This window comes from Protopterus annectens, chromosome 7.part0 (genome assembly GCF_019279795.1).
Source record: "Protopterus annectens isolate FY-2018-M chromosome 7.part0, PAN1.0, whole genome shotgun sequence".
Taxonomy (NCBI): domain Eukaryota; kingdom Metazoa; phylum Chordata; order Ceratodontiformes; family Protopteridae; genus Protopterus; species Protopterus annectens.
Genome location: NC_056739.1, coordinates 1,286,879,354 through 1,286,895,009, shown reverse-complemented (window position 1 = coordinate 1,286,895,009; position 15,656 = coordinate 1,286,879,354). Strand labels below are relative to the sequence as shown.

Here is a 15,656-nt window from a genome sequence, read left to right as displayed (position 1 = left end):
TTGGGGGTTTGCATAAAAAGTTGGCCAATGGATAGTTTGGTTAAGAGCCACACTAGATACCACCTTTGGCATGAAGGTAGGGTTTGTCCTTATAGATATTCTGTCCTGATGAAAAATTATAAAAGGTTCCACTGCCATTAATGCCTGTAGCTCTGAGACTCTTCGTGCAGAAGTTACTGCCAGGAGCAGAGCTGTTTTCCATGATAAAAATTTTCAGATTGGCTGTATTGGCTGGCTCAAAAGGTGATGGGGTCAGTTATTCCAAAACGAAATTGAGGTCCCAAGTTGGTGTTGGTGCTCTCCGGGGCAGTCTTATGTTTTTAGCCCCTCTGAGGTACTGCTTTAGCAAGGGATGAGAGAATAAAGGAGGATCCGTGTTGTAATGTGCAGAAATGGCAGAGACGTGGATCTTAATAGATGAAAAGGATAGGCCTCTGTCCAGCATCTCAGTTAAGTATTGTAAAATCTGAGGAATGTTTGGAACAAGAGGGTCAAGGCTGTGAGCCTGGTTCCAGGCGCAGAATCTCTTCCATTTTTCTGAGTAAGCTTTCCTGGTGCTAGGCCTCCTGGCCTCCAGGCCTCCAAATAACATCCATAACAGCTTTAGAGAGAGGTGTTGCCGGTTTGACTAAGGTATCTGCCATGCAGCCAGGTTTAGGGTTTTGAGCTGACCATGCAGGATCTGATAGTTTTGTTGAGTCAGAAGGTGTGGAATTTGGGGCAAAATCCATGGTGGGCCCTGAGCCAAGTTCCTTAAGATTGGGTACCAGTGCTGGCGTGGCCAGTCCGGAGCAATCAGGATCATCTGTGGTTTTTCTTGTCTGGCTTTTAGGAGTACCTTTGAAAGGAGAGGCAGTGGTGGGAAGGCACAGACTTTTAGATTTTTCCAGCTGAACAGAAGAGCATCCACTTTCCATGCTTGTTTGTGATAAGTCCTTGTGCAGAATTTTTGTAGTTGGCAATTCAGTGGGGAGGCAAAAAGATCTATGTCTGGGCATCCCCATTTTTGTGTTATCATGCTGAAGATTTGTGGATTCAATTTCCATTCGTGAGGGTCCATGATATTTCTGCTTAGGTCGTCTGCCAGAGTATTTTTCTTTCCTGGCAGGAATTGTGCTTGCAGGTGAACTTGGTACGTTAGAGCTGTGTTCCACAAGGTCATGGCTTGCCTGCATAGGGGATAAGAGTGAGTGCCCCCTTGCTTGTTTATGTACCACATTACTGTGGTGTTGTCTGTCTTTAGTAATAGTTGTCCTGGATGTAGAAGGTCCTTGAAAGCTGTTAGGGCATTTTAAACAACCAACATCTCTTTTTGATTGATGTGAAGATGCATCTGGTCTGTGGTCCACTTGTCCTGAATGCATTTTCCTGCCATGTGTGCTCCCCAGGCGTAATCCGAAGCATCTGTTGTTAGAGTTTGCCTGGCTGTGGGTTGGGTAAAAGGCTGACCCTTGTTTAGGTGACATGCCTGTGCCCACCATCAAAACTCCTGTTGTAGGCAGGGAATCATTGGAATTACTGCTTCTAAACTGTGAGTGTGTTGAGTCCAAACACTTTTTAGGTACCATTGTAATTTCCTCATATGCAGTCTGGTATATGGTATTAGTAGTATGCAGGATGCCATGAATCCCAGGGCCTGCAGAATTTTTCTTGCAGGGAGATGGAACTTTTTTGCCAGTAACTGAAAATACTGAGTTAGTAGAAGTTGTTTGTCTGGCGTGAGGTAAGCCATCTGGGCCGTTGTATTTAAGCTGGCACCCAGGAATGTAATCTGTTGTGAGGGCACTAGTTTTGACTTCTTTTCGTTTACTGTGTACCCTAGAGAAATTAGCAACTTTTTTCACAAACGCCAGATGCTGTAGAAGAATGTCCTTTGTGTCTGCTTGAATGAGGCATTCGTCCAGGTATGGATTTATTTGAATTCCTTTTTGTCTGCAAAATGGAATTACTGGTGCCAGGCACTTTGTGAAGACCCTGGGCGCAGTAGATAAGCCAAAGGGCAGTGCAGAGAATTGGTAGTGCATTGTACCAGCTTTGAATCTGAGGTATCTTCTGTAATTTTGTCTGATAGGGACATGCAGGTATGCCTCTGAGGTCCAGAGTAACAAGCCAAGCCTTCTTGCCCAGCATGGGTAGAAGCTGCTGTAATGTCAACATTTTGAATTTCGGAATATCCAGCTAAGTATTCAGAACTGAAAGGTCCAGTATGGGCCTCCAGGCTTTGTCCTTTCTGGGGACTAGGAAGAGTCTTGAGTAAAATCCTTGTCCTTGTTCCTGTTGTGGTACTTTTTGTATGGCTCTCATGTCCATGAAGGCTGAAATTTGTTTTTGTGCCTCTGCCCATTGATTTTGTGGCAGGTCTGGCATTCCTTTTAGCTTTGGTAAAGTATAAAAGTGGAATCTGTAACCTTGAGACACAATATTCAGGACCCATTTGTCTTGGGTGATTGTTTGCCAGTTTTGAGAAAAAAGTGTTAGTTTTCCCCCTAAGGGGGCTTCCAAAAGGGACGTGCTTGGCGTACGCAGAGGAAAGTCATTGTGACTGATTCCTGTAAGGTTGAGACTTGTCCTCACCTCCTTTAGGGGTTGAGGTGCCCCACTGTCCGTCTGTTTGAGCCCTGGGGTTGAGATCTGCCTCTAGGGCGTCTGTATCTGCCTCTCTGTGGCCTGTCTGACACTGGAAAGGACCAATTCTTTGTTGGCCAATTTCTGCTAAACCGAGGTGGCTGTACCTGTAAGAAATCCTTCACTGTTTGCATAGATTTAGCTTTATCCTCCATTTTCTTTAATGCCTCTTCTGCTTTAACACCAAACAAGGTATCATGCTGTAAAGGAGCATCCAATAATTTTGCCTTAACATGATCAGGTAAACTCTGTTCTTTTAAGCAAGCATGTCTTCGAATAACAGAACCTGTAACTGCGGCTCTACAAGAGGCCTCTAAAGAATCAAAACCACATTGCAGAGTATGTTTTCCCACCTGTTCAACTGCATGCAATAAATCCTGCATTTCTTTACAATCAGGAGCTTCTGAGCTTGCAAGCATTTTCTATTTTAACTGAGCCATTAAATATTATTGGTACTTAAGAATGTGAAACTGGCAATTTAAAGCTCTTACTGCTAAAGTTGCAGACGAGTATATTTTCTTCCCCCATCTATCCAAAACTCTGGAATCTCTGTCAGAGGGTACTGGATTTTTTGCAATGGAAGCCTTTACCCCCTTTTGGACCCTGGGAAATAGTTTCTGGATCAGCAGAAGGGTTTTTGTAAAGAAACTTGTGAGAGTCAGGGACTCTAATACCTATCTGGCTTGGCTGGAGCAGGGGGCAAAGAGTCAGGAGATAAGCTGGATTCAGAGAACACATCATCCACAATATCTAGCACAGGCGGAATAGCCAGGGGCCTGTGCTGAGGCAATAAGAGGAAATCCCTGAGCCTTTTCTTGGATTCTGAGTAATCCTGACTTTCCCAATGGAAATGCTCCCTCATGGTATGTAAAGTTTCCCCAAAAGAATAATCCTCAGGAGGAGAGGCTGAAGGGATAGATTCCTCAGCATCAGAGTCCTCATAGGGGGGTAGAGAGTATCCCTGGTCTGAAGAGGAATCAGAGGAAATGGAAACCTGATCAGAGGAGTCATAGTCTGTATCCTGCCTAGGCCTTTTCTCAGGAGGGGGGTGGGAACCCCTGATTAGAGTAATGAGGTCTTCGGCCATTTTAAGCATCTGTTTCTTAGGCATGGAGGACTGTCCAGGAGAATGCTGTACTTGTTTCTTTGTCTTTAATGGTGCCTTTGTCTTGGCTGTTGTTTTAATGGTAAGCTGTGAAGGTCTGAAAACGCCCTCAAGCCGATGCCTGCTCAGCGGCTCCGGACCCATCTGAGGGATTAGTTTCCGTAGGTCCAATACCTTGAGTTTCCAGAGGCCTGGATACCTCCACGTGGGAGTCGGAAGCGGCCTGTGGCTCTGAGGTAGCGGGTGTCAGGGGCTGCAAAAGCACCTCACTGAGAACCGGCAACTGGCCTAGAAGAGGTTTCATCACTGGTTTTGGACCTCGGATGCCTGCCCTTATCCTTGTCTTTGCGTTTTTTCGGTATTGAGGTAGTCGGCTGATCCGACGGCATAATATAATTGAACCTTCGGCCAAAGTAGTGTAAAGCAAAATCAAAACACCTTTTTATAGTGCGTTTGTTAAATCTAGCACAAAACCGACAACTAGTGACGTCGTGATCAGGGCCTAGGCATTGAATACAGCAAGAGTGGAAGTCCTTATGAGGTATTTGCTTCCCACAAGAAATACAATTATTAACTTTTTCTGACATCAGACTGAGGCAAGAAAAAGGTTTCCCCAACGGGGTACTTAGCTTTATTGAAGACTTTGGATCTGAAATTCGACTTCGAAAATCTCAGTAGTCAGCCGACTGGCACTTGCGAACTGCTTCTGCTTCGGGCACCGAGTGGAAAGAAAGACTCAAGAAAATGGCGTTGGATGAATATTATATACCCCTGGCGCACTGACGTCAGGGAAGAAGCGACAGCAACCGACGCCGGACCAAGACTTTGGAACTCTGGCCGACTGCGGGACCACCTGACGGCAGGATAACCCAAGTGTGATGACTGCAGCAGTGTAACACGAACATTGAAGGGTTCCCACAGCCACAAGTGCTTGTAGCTCAGGCACTCTTCTAGCTGAAGTGATGGCCAGAAGCAAGGCTGTTTTCCAAGAGAGGAATTTTAACTCTGCTGATGCTGCAGGCTCAAAGTGGGGTAGCGTGAGCTTTTGCAACACAAAATGAAGGTCCCAAGCAGGGGTGGGGGCTGCTCTTGGTGGCCTTAATTTGTTAGCCCCTCTCAGGAACTGTTTGATGAGAGGGTGAGAGAAGAGAGGTGGCTCAGTGCTGTAATGAGCAGAGATGGCAGAGGCATGGATCTTAATGGAAGAGAAGGATAGGCCTCTGTGGAGTAGGTCTGCTAGGTAATCCAGGATGAGAGGTAAGGAGGGCTGTGCTGTATCCGCTCCTTCAGAGTGAATCTAGGAAAATTACATTTTCGACTTACCACCATAGGATTTCCTTGTACTGGGTCTTCTGGCTTCACGAATGACATCCAGTACCTGCTTGCTTAGGATGGCCACTGGAGGAGAATTCAAGGAATAAGCCAGACTGCAAGGTTCAAGGTTTGCAATTGCAGATGAAAGATCTGTCCCTCCTGCTGAGTGAGGAGGGTTGGAATCTGGGGTAGGTGCCATGGTGGCACCAGTGACGGACTACGCAATAGTGGGTACAAGTGTTGGCATGGCCAGTCTGGGGCAATCAGGATTGCCCTTGGTCTTTCCTGCCTTACCTTTAGTACTCTTGTAAGAAGAAGCAGAGGGGGAAATGCATAGACTGAGAGGTTTGCCCACTGGAAGGATAGGGCAGCCACTTTCCAAGCCTTGCTGTGAGGAACCCTGGTGTAGAATTTGCTGAGCTGGTGATTGTAGGGGAAGGCAAATAGGTCCACCTTCGGGGTATCCCATTTCTGGGTCAGAAAGCTGGAGATGTGGTCTAATTGCAACTCATGTGGGTCTAGGAGATTTCTGCTTAAGTTGTCTGCCAGAGAGTTTTGTTTGCCTGGCAGGAATTGAGCTCGCAGGTGAATGTGCATAGCTGAGGCCATGTTCCGCAGGGTCACAGCTAGCCTGCAGACTGGGTCCCCCCCTGCTTGTTGATGTACCACATCACTGTGGTATTGTCGGTTTTTATTAGAAGGTGCCCCGGTGAGAGTAGGGATCTGAAAGCTGTCAGAGCATGTTGAACAGCTAGCATCTCTTTTTGGTTGATGTGCAGATGAATTTGGTTTGGGCTCCAGTTGCCCTGAATGCACCTGCCATCCAGATGTGCACCCCAGGCACAGTCTAATGTGTCTGTGGTTAGGGTTTGGGCGGCATGGGGTTGTGTAAAGGGAAGTCCCTTGTTGTGGTTGCATGTTTCTGCCCACCACAGAAACTCTGCCCTGAGACAAGGTATTATAGGTATGACAGTTTCCAGGTCCTGAAAATGTTGGCACCAAAGACTAAGTACCACTGAAGTTTCCTCATATGCAGTCTGGCATATGGAATTAGTAGAATGCAGGAGGCCATGAACCCTAGAGCCTGCAGGATTTTCCTTGCAGATAGCTGGGTTCTGGTGACCATTTGAGCGAAGTAGCCTGTCAGATAGGCTTGTTTTTCTGGAGTAAGGAATGCCATCTGGGACGCTGTGTCCAAGCTTGCTCCCAGGAATACAATTTGTTGACTGGGGACTAGTTTGGATTTCTTTTCGTTGATTGTGCACCCCAAGGAGGTTAGAAGGTCATTTACAAATGTCAGGTGCTGCAACAGCTTTTCCTATCTGCGTGAATCAGGCAATCGTCCAAGTAAGGGTATATTTGAATTTTTCTCGGTCTGCAATAGGCAATGGCTGGAGCCAGGCATTTTGTGAAAACTCTGGGAGCAGTAGATAAGCCAAAGGGAAGTGCAGAGAACTGATAATGCATAGATCCGGCCCTGAAACATAGATATTTCCTGCAGGAGTCCCTGATAGGGATGTGCAGATAGGCTTCCTTTAGGTCTAGGGTGGCTAACCAGGCAGGTTTGGACAGCATAGGGAAAAGCTGCTGTAGGGTAAGCATTTTGAATTTTGGTACCACCAGGAAGGTGTTTAGAATGGATAGATCTAAGATTGGGTTCCAGGTGCCCTCTTTTCTGGGTACCAGGAAAAGTCTGGAATAAAAACCTTGGCCTATCTGTTCTGCGGGAACAGGCTGAATTGCCCTTATGGAGAGCAGGGACTGAATATGGTTTTGTGCCTTTGCCCACTGGTTTGGAGGAAAGTTTGGGAACCCTTTTGGGGTTGGCAGCATGTGGAAATAAAATTTGTACTCCTGGGATACTATGTTGAGGACCCATCGATCGTTAGTGATGGAGGTCCAGTTTTTGCATGGTGGGCAAGTTTTCCTCCTAAGGGCATGAATAATTAGGCAGAGGTGAAGAATGGGGTTGAGACTTCTTTCCGTAAGGGGGTGGCTTAGCACTCCCTGTTTTAGAGGTGGAGGTACTCCACTGCTTAGATCTCTGCATACCATGAGACTGTAATCTGGGGGGGGTCTGTTTCCCCTGGGTCTAGTTTGAGATGGCCTTGAGGGAGTTGGAAAGGACCAATGTTTTGAGTGGCAATGCCTACTGAATCTTGGAGGCTGCACTTGCAAAAAAACTGACCATCTGCATAGACTTGGCCTTTTCTTCCATCTTTTTCAAAACCTCTTCTGCTTTTGTGCCAAACAAATTGTCCTTGTTCAGAGACGTGTCCAATAATTTTGATTTGACAAGGTCTGCTCCTTAAGCCAGGCATGCCTTCTAGGTACAGAACCTGTGACTGCTGCCCTGTAAAAGATGCTTCTATGGCGTTAAACCCACTTTGCAGGGTATGCTTGCTGACCTGGCTTGTAGAATGCGTAAGCTCCTGTAATTCTTTAATTTCTGCAGTCAGGAAAGGTAGATTATTTTTGCTTAATAAGTTCCATAGTATGTTGCTGGAATTTCAGCATGAGGAACTGACAATTCAATCCTCTAATGGTGAGAGTTGCGGAGGTGTATACTTTTTTACCCCATCTGTCTAAAGCTCGGGAATCCCTGTCTGAAGGGGTGGGATTCTTAGCTGTAATTGCTTTTATTCCTTTAGCTCCTTGGGAGATTACCTCTGGGTCAGCAGTAGGATTTTTGAAAAGAAATTTGAGAGAGAGTCAGAGACTCTGTAGTACCCATCTGGTTTCCTTGGAGCAGGGGGTAAAGTATCAGGAGTTAGACTGGATTCCATAAATACATCATCCTCAACAGCCAGAACAGGAGGAATAGCTAAAGGTCTGTGCTGTGGTAAATCTAAAAATTCCCTGAGTCTCTTTTTGGACTGAGGATAATCCTGGCATTCCCAGTGGAAATGCTCTCTCAAAGTATGTAGGGTTTCACCAAAAGAAAAATCCTCGGGGAGGCAGAAGGAATGGATTCATCTGCATCTGAATCCTCATAGGCAGATAAGGCGTGTCTTCAAATTCAGAAACCTCAGAGTCGTCGGACTCTTAGTCAGCTAAAGCTGCTGGGGACAAGTCTCTTTCTTTTAGCAGGGGAAGGCTGGCTTCCCCTGATCAGGTCTTCTGCCATTTTAAGCATCTGAGATTGTGGCAAGGAAGCAGGCGCTTGAGTTTGGGTCGTAGTTTTTTTAGTAGCAGCTCGTACTCTTAGCCATAGAAACTGGGTCGTTTTAGAAAGAACTGAAAACACAAAAGAAGTCGTTGGTTTGTGTCGAATATCGGTAATGCGAAGAACTTCCACAGAAGCCAGTGCCTGCACAGCGGCTCCGGACCCATCAGAGGTAGAGATATCCACAGGTTCCGTAATTAGAGAGTCTCGTGGCCTACCGGACTCCTAACGGGTCTCGGTAGCGGCCTGTGAATCCATCAAAGGAGGCATCAAGGGGTCTGTGAAAGCACCTCACTGAGTACCGGCGAACTGGCGACTAGTTTAAAGGAAGCGTCGTCGGCAGTTTTGGACCTGTGCGGTCTGTCTCTGTCTTTATCCTTTAAATTTTTTGGAAGATCGGTAGTCAGATGGCTTACCAAATCTATTTTGGAATATGGAGATCGAGAACAAAAGTATTTAGCTACAATAAGGGCCTGAAGATGAATAGTTCAGGCATTGAACAAAACCGACAGCGAGGTACGTTGTGGTCTGGGCACAGATGACGCAGTAAGAATGGAAATCTCAGTGTGGTATTTGCTTTCCACAGGCAGGACAATTGTTAACTTTGACATCGGTTAGAGCAAGAAAATAGGATCCCCAATGGGGTACTTAACTTTGGAATACTTCAGGATGATTCAATTTCAGAAACGAAAACTCAGGTAGCGGCCAACCGGCACTCGTGCAAACTGCTTCTGCTTCAGGCTCTTCGGCAAGAAAGATTGATGTAATGGTGTCGGCTGCCTGTTTTTATACCCCTGACGACCTAACGTCAGTCCTGAAGCAACAGCAACAGACGCAGAAATACTAAGCCTCTGGTAATCAGGCTGACTGAGGGCTACCCCTGGCAGGATATAACCCAAGTGTGATGACTGCAACAGTGAAACAAAAAGAACATCAACCATAAAAGGGGAGGGTCCAAACCATGAAATATCCCTGGCGAATAATGGAGAGGAACCAGTAATCCTGAGTAATCTGTAGTCAAACAGGAAGACAGAGCGAGGGGTGAAAAGAAAGTGGCTGGAAGAATAGGATAGTCAGACGGCAGCTGGTTTATCTGAAAAAGGAGACTTCTGAGGCACTCAAGCCTGAGTAGCCTTAGCAGGATGAGCCCACTTGCCACCTTTTTTACCCTTAGGAAGAGGGCGAGATTGCCTGTGAACAAAGGCTGGCTTATTGGGGTAGTGAGTTTGAAATTTAGGCACATGAGAAATAAACATGTTTAAGTTCCTGTAAAGCCTTGCCCTTATCCTGATGGAACTTAAAACACAGCAGTAGGAGTTTCACCAAACAAGTGTTGACTATCAGAGGCATCCATCAAAGTAGCCTTAATATCATCTGGCAAAGGTTGAAGCTGAAGCCAAGAATACCTCCTCAGTACTGATCCAAGAGCAGCAAACGTAGAGGAAGCATCTGCTGCATAACTACACTTGACTGAATGATGAGCCACCTCAGAGTCCCAAACAGAGAAAGAGCAGAAGTTTTACACTCAGTCTGTAAGATCAGAAATGACAAGCCTGGAATAGGAGAGCCAACAAAGTACCTGGACATATGGGTCTGATAATTAACAGCCCTAAAAGCCAAGGTAGCAGAGGTATAAATCTTCTTGCCTAGCTTTTCCATGGTTCGGCTATCTTTATCAGAGAGCAGTAACTTAGGAGAAGGAAGCAAAGGAGAGGGCTTGTCAGAAGCTACAGACACCACCAAGAGGGTCAGCAGAAGGACACAAGTACAAAAATTTACAGTCCTCAGGTACCCTACAGAATCAATCAGGTTTACTGGGAGTAGGAGGCTTAGAGTCTGCAGCCTTAGAAGCATTTGAAAATGCATCCAACAAAGCAGCCAAAACAGGAGGAACTGCAGAAGGTTTAGGAGAATCCATCTGCAGCAACTCATAATATATTTTATGTACCTCAAAGACCTGAGAACAATCCCATTTAAACAACTCCATCATCTTGGTGATCATGTCCTCAAAAAAATCTCTTCAAAGGGAGTATCACAGCTGGTAGCTTCCTCTTCTCCTGATCACAGTCCAAAGGAGAGGGAGCCTGGGAAGAGTAAACAAGGGATTCCTCATCAGAATCCAGTTCCTCCCCAGAGGAATCCTGTTCCCTGGGTCTTTTTAGAGTAGAGGACCAAAGGGGGGGGGGGGGTGGCTGCAACAGAAACTCCTTGAGGATGTTTCAATGCTATCAAAGCACTAAACAGACCCTAAGTGAAGGCCTTGTTATTTACCCTGTGGATCTTTAGGAGCAGGAGAAATATGTTTAGTCTTTTGCTTTCTCTTCAATGGGATGTCTGCCTTATAAAATCTGGAAGGCTCTGACCCAGGATGGATTCAATGATGGTGGTAGTAAGGACTTCTCTTACTAAAATTTGAGGAACACCCTTAGGCCTCTCAAAGTTGATCAGCCATGGTTCCCCCTGAATATCCGAAACAGACGTGCTTAAAAGTCAGATCTCCACCAGTCTCCAACCTGGTTACCGCAGAGGAATCCAAAGTTGAGCAAACCTCCAAGAATTCACTCAGTTTGGTAGAGATGTCCGGTGGAGGCTTAACAGCAGAAGATTCTGGTCTAGGCTTCTTGGCCTTTTTTTTCACCGATGGTTGTCCCTCAGAACAGGAAGTACCTTCCAGCATATCTTTTGCAAGAAGCTTAAGACATGATTTTCAAGATAGAGCACCAAAGAAGATTGTAGGTTCTAGGTACAAAAGCCTGACAAATGGAACAGGGCATCTGGTTGAGAGGCACTCAAGCAAGAAAGACATTGGTCATGGTGGTTTTTACTGGGAATCTGTCTCCCACACTGGCATTTACCCTTCCTGGATGACAAGAAACACACAAACAACAATAAAAAAGGATAAGTAAAGAACCCCAGTGGAGCACTTATCTGCAACGGCTTGGTGAGCCAGCAACAGGACAGGCATTCAGACAGACGAACAAGTGCTGGCGTTCAGACTGGCAGATAAGTTCTGAGGATGGTTATGTCCAGATGTCACTTTTATACCTTATGTTATGCAAGGAGCATACGTGCGACTTACGGTGTACTTTAAAGCAACCTAAAGGCTTTGGGTATACTGGCCGGACATTGGGCCTCCCTCAACAGGGGTTCCCTAATGTAATAAATGCTCCCAACAGTGTAATAAATACTCCCAACAGTGAACATCTAGCAGTTTGGTTTATTATTAATTCTGCACACAGATCCCCTTCAAACCCTCTACCAATTTTCTCCTTGATTTGATACATTAGAGCAGTTTGGCATCTCATCATATGTGCATACAATTTGCAGGCCTGATGGCCACAATGACAGCTGTACAAACTTTCTTCCCAAATGGTAAACAGCACTCTGGTTTCCTTGTCATTTGGTAGAGTACAGGAGGAGGAACCAATATGAACCTCTTTCTCTGGACCCACAGATACCACTGATGGATCTGCCACTGGGTTATTACACAAGACTCCACATATAGTGTTGAGTTTCTTGGGGGGCAAAGAGCTGGACTCCTTTTCTGGCTCTACAGAAACTACGGACAGATCTGCCACTGGTTTCTTACAGAAAAAAAAATTATGGAACTACTGGACCCTACAAAACTTTGTCCAAATTCTTAGGGGCAGAGGGCCAAGTACCCAATTTTTTAGAGGCTGGCAGCAAAGCATCCAAATGAGTTCCCAAAATAGGGAAATAGCCACAGGTTTAGTAACAAACAGACCCAGTAAATCACAGTAGCATTTCTGAGCATCGGATGCCTCCTTGGCTTCCTATCCAAAGTATTCATGATCTTGTACAGCATGCCTCCAAATGAGATTTCTTCAGTGTGTCAAAACGGTGCTGTGTCTGTCACACCCTAATAAAAAAGAAAGTTGGGTAGAATAATCCAACTTATTCCTTGGTCACTCCCAGAGTCATTATTCCCTGCCTTCTCAGACAGCTCCCTCATCCCTTTTTTTTTTTATGGGGGAATCCAAAGAGGGGATCAGAGCTTGGCTAGAGTTTCTGTACAGCCTATCAGAAACCTTGAGCCAAGGAGATTCTGTTCAGGAACAGCCTGGAGTAGGGTGCGTGACAACCCCCAGTCTGCTAGCTTAGGAGTAAAACAAATTAAAACACTGAAAAAATACAGCATAAAAAACAAGCTACAATGGCAAATGCACGTTTGTTCACAGATGTACTCAAACTGAGAAGCAAAATGAAACAGCTAGAAGAAAAAAGGGGTTGTCCTGCAGGCACACATTCTGTAACACAGTTATGACAGACCTCAGCTGGACAGTCTATAATGGAAAAGAGCATCTCAGCCATTCACTATGCATATTGCATCCCCAAAGGAAACAAGAATACTCAACATACAGCAAAAGTTCTCAACCTACTGACAGAGGATCATCATCTTCTTTCGGCTTTTCCCCAGTTAGGGGTCGCCACAGCGGATCACCTGTCTGCTCATGATTGGCAGTGGAGTTTTACCATGTCGAGTTGCCAGCCCGGCGCCCAACCTTCCACAGAAGGCACACACGCACTCACACCTAGGGCCAATTTAGAGTGTCCAATCCACCTACAGCATGTCTTTAGGATGTGGGAGGAAACCGGAGCACTCAGAGGAAACACACGTGACCACAGGGAGGACATGCAGACTCCGCATAGAGGCACCCCAGCCAATAATCGAACCGGAGAACCTTTTGCTGTGAGGCGGCAATGCTAACTGCTGCACCATCGCGGCTGCCCAACCTGCTGACAGAGGATATTGCAAGTAAAACAAATGCTAAGAAATCAGCAAATTAAACTGCGCTATGGTGTCTGGGAAAATGTAATGAAGTTGAACAAGAACTTCAAATGAGAAGTATTAATAGCTCAGTGGACAGTTTTTCATGCACGATGAAATCTGAAAGTGTACATAAAGTGACCCACCACAGTACTGGATGAAACATTCTAGTGTGTGCGCACTTAGGGGGGGGGCATATCCAGATGAACTGCTTAGTAAACACCCCCAAAACATCATCACATACATTCTATGAATCTTTATAGAGATGAAAACAAAAGTAATTTTAAATACAGCAGAGTAAACAGACCCTCTATTTCAAGGCTTTAATTTATACTTAATTTACTATTCACATTTTTAGCATTACAACTGTGCTGTTTCTGAAAATATGCAACAAAAAGTTAAAATTCCAAAAAATATACGTACCAAACATGTATATACACATATATACATATTATATATACGCATACTCACACCCATATATATACTTACGTCTGTAAAAAGACTCATCCAAATCTTGTATCTTCTTAAAATGTCTGTGTATATTCTGTAAAGGAAAACTAGCAGGTTATAAAGCCTTGCATTGCTTTCCACATAACACACACTGTGAAGTACTCAGACTGACTATATTAAAAATCCTACAGAGAACCTCTCAGTTGTACAACATATGCAAGAAAAAATCAGCAATGCTGTAAGTGGTTGTTCTAAAATGAAACTGAGATAAAGGCATGGTGCCTCTACACAATAATCAATGAAGACAAAGCTGTGAAATGAGTCTTGACCTTGGAAAAAGCAATTATCAATCTAGTACGTGGGGTGACGATCCCCTTTCAGCTCTATATGGCACATCCTACTTCGGCAAAAACTTTTGAACTCCATTTTTTTCAGCTTTCAAGGCTTTTTAAACTTCATATCCGCAAGCTTATTTTTGCTTGATAAACTAATTTCCTTAAGATGGTATTTACCCCCCAAAATGCTTACCCAAAACAGCAGTCCAATATCTCTCTTAGGTAAAACACTTCTGCCACATTCAAATTCCTATGAGACATCAGAAATTTCTCCCAGCTCCAGACAACAGATAGCATCATACTGTTAGCAAGTTACTACCCAAATAGTATATTCTTTCTGCTGCAGACCCAAAAATACCAGCCCTATTGATTATACTGTTAGTCTTACAATCCCAACCCAGGTTCACCAGTTCTCAGGCCAAAAGATTTTTCAACAGCCTATGTGAACATTGCCAGTATTAACAATAACTGTTCAGTACAGGAATCTTGGATAATAAACAGCAACAGGTAAAACAGTAGCAATTACTTAATCCTAGTTAAAGGACGGTTAGATATCACACCTGACAAGGCAATGTTATCACACCACATGTAACAGATCCAGCTCTACAGTGAGTTTTTTTTTCTAACAATAATTCATAGAAATGCAAACCTTAACCTAGCTTACATCACTAAACAATACACCAACATATGATCACCCTAAATGGATACTTAACTAATTTTAGTGGGGGGGGTCATCCTAAAATATTATTTGCAAATATTAACATGAGTCTTCCCTCTTCACCAAACCTTATCCAAAACACATTATAAATAACAATACTATGGATAATATGCTGATTTGGTGACGCAAATAATTGTTGGGACCACAAATATTAACTGGGACAGCACACAAGTCCAAAATCAATACATCCCTCCAAATAAACAATCTAATACAGCTCATAAATACTGGAAACAGATTTAGCAAAAAAATGGAAAAAGTACAGTTTTGTACCTACCATAAATGTAGATGTCCCAGATGCCAGAAGCCCTGTAGAAGGCTAAGACTCCCCCACTAGTTAGCTATTAGGAGGTAAAACACCCCTAGTACCACCAGGGGAAAGGAGGATAAAAGTAGATTATGGTGTGTTTAGGATCCCTGCAGTACAGCAGGGCTGTTGCCCTTGTAGAATGAGGTCTTATGTTCTGTGGAATTGGAATTTCCTATCCATTTGGAGATTGTCTGTTTGAATTTTCCTTTCCCCTCTGTTTTGTGGGTTGGGAAAGAAGGTAATCTTGGTGGAAGATTAGGAAGGGTTGCACTGCCATTAAGGCCTGTAGTTCTGAAACCCTCCTCGCTGAAGTATTGCTGCCAGGAAAGCAGTTTTCCATGACAGGTGTTGTAGGTCTGCTGTTGCTGCTGGTTCAGTCAATTTTTCTAGCACAAAGTTTAAGTCCCAAGCTGGCAATGGTGGTTCTTGATTCCTCTGAGGAACTGCCTGAGCAAAAGGTGTGAATAAACAGGTGGATCAAAGCTGTATTCTGCTGAAATAGCTGATGCATGAATCTTGATGGAGGAGTATCTATGTTTGATACATCTTTTCCTCTTTCAGAACTCCAAATGACAAACCTTTTCCATTTCCCAGCATAGTTCCTTCTTGTTGAAGGCCTGCGTGTTTCAAAGAATAATGTCTTTAACTCTTTGTGAAAGTTCTGGATTAGCAGCTGCTATGTGATGTTCCATGCAGTCAGTTTTTAGGTTTGGATGCATGGTGCTGTAGTTGTTCTGAGTTAGCATCAAAGGCATCAGGGTATTGGCCACATATTGTTCGAGACATGCTCCTCAGCAGTGGGTACCAGTGTTGTCTTGGCCAGTTTGGAGCTATCAGGATTATCCTT

The 15,656-nt window shown here is 44.6% G+C and overlaps 1 protein-coding gene across 1 annotated transcript in view; it reads right to left on the bottom strand.

Annotated features, from left to right (window-relative positions):
- Positions 1-15,656, bottom strand: part of UBA3 (ubiquitin like modifier activating enzyme 3) — a gene marked incomplete in the record, with an annotated part of 1,621,434 nt that overhangs the window by 867,804 nt on the left and 737,974 nt on the right. Inside the window, 1 exon segment of the mRNA XM_044077904.1 lies at positions 13,489-13,532. Within this exon segment, the coding sequence (XP_043933839.1) occupies positions 13,489-13,532 (44 nt within the window).